The sequence below is a fragment of the Gossypium arboreum genome, chromosome 6, assembly GCF_025698485.1.
Source record: "Gossypium arboreum isolate Shixiya-1 chromosome 6, ASM2569848v2, whole genome shotgun sequence".
Taxonomy (NCBI): Eukaryota; Viridiplantae; Streptophyta; class Magnoliopsida; order Malvales; family Malvaceae; genus Gossypium; species Gossypium arboreum.
This window is the reverse complement of record NC_069075.1, coordinates 9902356-9906957: the sequence shown is the minus strand read 5'-3', so window position 1 is coordinate 9906957 and position 4602 is coordinate 9902356. Positions and strand designations below refer to the sequence as shown.

Here is a 4602-nt window from a genome sequence, read left to right as displayed (position 1 = left end):
AGGATGTTTATATGGTTTAGTTTTTTTTAACTTTTAATTACCACACGTTTTTTTTAAACTTTTGTATTATGATAAATTATTATTTATAAATTAAAAATATTTTTAATACAAATACAATTTATGAATAATGTAAATAATAACTAGAGTATTAAGATGTTAAAATTGTAGTAGGGTAGGGTTACAATTTTTAGCATTGATGGTTGGTTAATATATATTATTTAAAAGTGCATATCCTTTTATGTTAATGTTTTGTATTAAAAATGTTGGCACAAACTTTGCATGAACTGATTGGAAAGGGAAGAAGGTAGTACCATATAATGCTCTACTCTCTTTATATTAATACATTTCGTATTTTATAGACCGATGCTCAACTTTTCTTTTAATTAAAACAATGTAATGTCTAATTTTTTTCAATTTAGTACTTTTTTTAATTATTGTTTTATGTGTATGTATATCAAAGTAATTTTTTTTTTATGAAATCTAATAACCCTAATTTCCAATAATACTATTACATAGACAAACTTACAAAAAGAAATAATCATGGAGGTTGAAAATGAAGGCTAACTGATTGGGGGTGAGTTAGTTGGGGCGAGCTGTTTGCATGGGAGAGAGATAAAAAAAAAAAAAAAACAGTAGATATGGAATATATTTAATCACGAATAATACATGTCGGAATAATTACTATTAGAATTAATTTAATATAAAGATTTGTTGAAATTTTAAATATTAAAAATTATTAAATGATGTTTTTAAAAAAATTAATAACGATTAATTAATTAAATTAAACTCAAATGTTTTCTAGTTAAGTAAAAAATGATATATTAAAGGGGGAAAAAATTGACAGTTACAAGGAGAGACTTGCTGAAATCCATTGATAACTAAACTAACAAACTAGAGTCGGGCACGATATATCCCACAAGGCTGGCTGGCTGGCTGACAGGCAGGCAGTCAGGCACGCAGGAAACAATCAAAGCCATCCATCCTCTCTCTTCCTTTCTCCCTCTTTCACTATCATTACCACCCATTTTTGAACCCATTTCTTCCCTTTCAAAGGTTTGTATCTATTCTGCAGTAATCCAACATATACAATGTTTCTTCTTTTCTTCTTATACTAATTCATCTTGTTTTCTAAAGGGATACTTTGAGACCAGAAAGAAGAACAACAATGAAGGTGTACGAGGAGAGTGGTTGCTTTGATCCTCACTCCATCCCAGATTGTCAGGAACTGATGGGGTTGCCAGGGCCCACCCCCACCAACTGTCACAACAGTTTGGAAGACACCCTTAATGTCTCTTCTTACAATCACCATCACCATGAGGATGCCTCCGCCGCCTTGGATATGGAACCCCACCAACACTACTTGCTTGATAATACTACCAACAGTCATTCCCATTTGATTCCCTATCTAACTCAGGACCTTCCTTATGATCAGTCCCATTGGGAAAGTTTCAATGTGCTGCCATCTTCTTCATCCCCAGAAGCTGATGCTGCCGCCACCGCTGCCGCCGGTGCTTACACTACTACACCTGACCTTCTCAGCCTTTTCCATTTACCTAGATGCTCTTTCCTCCCTAATCCCTCCATTTCCTTTGAAACCACACCTGGCTCCCCTTCTGTTGTGTACGACCCACTTTTCCATCTCAACCTGCCTCCTCAACCCCCTGTTTTCAGGGAGCTGCTGCAGTCTCTGCCGCATGGCTACACCTTTCCAGCTGATGACAAAGATGCCGCTGGGGTTGGAGGACTTTATCATGATGGGGACAATGGCATAATTCAGTTCACCAGGGACATCTCTATGGCAGGCCGTGCCAAAGACAGGGATAAAGCTGGCAAAACCACCAAACACTTTGCCACTGAGAGGGAAAGGAGAGTCCATCTAAATGACAAGTACCAGGCTTTAAGGACAATGGTCCCTAGTCCCAGCAAGGTACATCACCAACCACTTCATCCTTAAACAGCCTGTTTCTTTTATGACAATTGCACTAACAATGTTTCATTCTTTTGGTGTTTGTTAATATGTTTCTTTGGTGGTGGGGGAAACATAAATTTCATTGCCTATAACCAAGAATGATAGAGCATCCATAGTTGACGATGCTATTAAGTACATCAAGGAACTTCTTGGAACTGTTCGTGAGCTTCAAATACTGGTGGACAAAAAGAGATGCGGCCAAGAAAGGAGCAAAAGGCTTAAGACTGAAGATGCGGCTAGTGCTGCTGATGCAGGGGATGTGGAGTGCAAGCCTTTAGGTGATCCAGACCAATGCTATAATACTTCCTTGAGGAGTTCTTGGCTTCAAAGGAAGTCTAAGGATTCTGAGGTTGATGTACGCATCGTTGATGATGAAGTTACCATCAAACTTGTTCAAAGAAAGAAGATCAACTGCTTGCTGTTTGTGTCCAGACTCCTTGATGAGCTTCAGTTGGACCTCCAACATGTTGCTGGTGGCAATATTGGTGACTATTACAGCTTTCTCTTCAACACCAAGGTAAACATCTCTCTTACACATACATATTGTTTTATCCAGCATATGTATGTTTGACAATTTTGAGTATATTTTTGTTGGAATGGTCATAATTCCATCGCTTCTGTCCGCGATGCAGATATACGAAGGCTCTTCGGTTTATGCTTGTGCCATAGCCAACAAGCTCATCAATGTCGTGGATAGACAGTATGCAGCTGCTCCACCAACTAGTAGTACTTCTCTCTAGTTTAGCAGTGATGGAAAGGGTTCCATGATTTATGTTTCTGTTTCAATGGAAATGAACAGCTTCAGTTGTTGAGTTATCAAGCATTTCTTTGAATAGTACTGTTAATCAAGGATTCCATGATGCTACTTTATTTTCAAAGTATTGATATATAGATGCACTAGATATGGTTTTTTATTTTGGTACAGTCTAACTGTTCATTATTGCTTTAGTTTTATATATATACCACCAGCAGGGTTTTTGCTATAATGAGTTGAAATTTTGGTTAGAAATTAAGAGAAAGAAACAAAAACAATTTGACAAACTGTGATCCTCCATTGATTTTCCTGGTGATAGCTACCCACAGTTTTAGTTGTTAAAGAAGGAGGAGAAAATTTATATAGGAACAGTATTCCAAAGTGAGGTATGTTTAATCATTACTGTTTTTAAGTAGGCTCTCTTTGTTTCCACATTCTGAGTTGCTTTGAAATGCCAAAACAGTCAATTCTTTCACTTTCAGTGATGAAATGGATGTTGAGGAATGATGGGCCATATTTTTCTCTGCATTTTCTGAATTTGACTGGTTTTCACTTGACTTAGGTAGGCCTCTCTTCTCTTCTAAGGATGTGAATGTTCCATTCATAATATTATGTTCATAATGTATGTATGCATACGTAATATTTTCTTATGTAGGTCCCTCAGGCCCTTCTTTTGCTTAATTTTGGGTTATCAAGTGCTACTACTAGTATGACAAACCACAAATACTCTTTTGGGTCATGGAGATGGGCTCGTAGGGTGGCCCTGTTAGGCTGTTACATTCTTGGTATGGGTAGATGCAATTAGCTCATACATGAAATTGGATTCATTCATTCAATTAGCATCTAGTGTTCAAAACCAACACAACAACTAGGAATGGTGTTAAGTGCGTAATTTTCTATTTATTCTTGTCTTGAATTATATTATTTATGTGGGTTATAATACTATTTATATTTATATTTTATGTATTATTGATTTTGACCATAACTTGAGTTACAGACTTTTGTTTTATGCTCATAATATATCGATTCAAAGTGAATCAAAAGATCTATCTAGAATTGTTGCACGGATGTAGCCCAAAAATGTCATTCAAAGTTGATCTGAAAGTTTGATGCTAAAATAGCTTAAAAACCTAAAAAAAAAACTCTATTTCATTAACAATACTTTTGTATTTTCTCTATTATATTATTTTTGTCATATAAATAGACATGATTAGGTTAAGATTAAGGAGACTCAGGCCAAGCCATTCTTAGTTTTATTTTGTTTTCTTTATTGTATGAATTTTAAACTCTCTTTTCTAGTTGAAGCAATATTTAAAGTTTGATTCTACATATTTGTGTGAGATCAAATTAATCTTAATCATTACTTTTTTTTAGTATTTACATGTCTTCCGGTTTAATTACAATTGTTTAAGTTTGTTAAATACCTACAGCTATCGATAGCTTAGAATAATTACTTTATCAATTAGACAAGTGGTCAATTGATTGGTTTCTAATATTTGTGATAATTGCATAATTATTTGTGTACTTAAATAAATTTTGATTGTGATTATTATAGGATTGTTTATCAATAACAGAAGTAATTAATAACGTTGTCTTACTTAGCAAGAACTTAAGAAGAGTTTACGTTACTAGGAGATAATCGATGATTATAACCAATTTATTAAAGAACATCGACATTTATCTTTATATCAACGATAAAACCTTTAAATTAATTTGATAATTTACTTTGACTAGAGTTTTTCCTCGTTCATTTTCTTATATTTTATTTTCTTATTTTATTTTACTTTTAATTTTAGTGTTTAATTCTAAATCTTCTCATTTATTTTTATGTTACTTGTTTGTTAAAAAAATAAAATTATTATCAGGATCTTACTTGTCA

At 34.1% G+C, this 4602-nt stretch overlaps 1 protein-coding gene across 2 annotated transcripts; it reads left to right on the top strand.

The window, feature by feature from the left end:
* The first annotated feature begins 853 nt into the window (after positions 1-853).
* Positions 854-2891, top strand: LOC108485783 (transcription factor bHLH91-like). Of its 2 annotated transcripts, XM_017789629.2 has the most exons (4): positions 854-1053; positions 1135-1927; positions 2067-2486; positions 2602-2891. In XM_017789629.2, the coding sequence occupies exons 2-4, from the start codon at positions 1166-1168 to the stop codon at positions 2707-2709; spliced, it is 1290 nt and encodes a 429-aa protein (XP_017645118.1). In that variant the 5' UTR covers positions 854-1053; positions 1135-1165; the 3' UTR covers positions 2710-2891. The 2 variants fall into 2 exon arrangements, with proteins under 2 accessions (XP_017645118.1, XP_052886004.1); XM_053030044.1 differs by having other exon boundaries at positions 854-1927.
* The last annotated feature ends 1711 nt before the right edge of the window (positions 2892-4602 follow it).

Bases quoted from the DNA above. Each gene is read 5' to 3' on its own strand.
- LOC108485783 (XM_017789629.2), top strand. From the start codon at position 1,166: ATGAAGGTGTACGAGGAGAGTGGTTGCTTTGATCCTCACTCCATCCCA. The intron at 1,928-2,066 runs GTACATCACCAA...CCTATAACCAAG, and splicing joins TGGTCCCTAGTCCCAGCAAG to AATGATAGAGCATCCATAGT. The intron at 2,487-2,601 runs GTAAACATCTCT...TCCGCGATGCAG, and splicing joins GCTTTCTCTTCAACACCAAG to ATATACGAAGGCTCTTCGGT.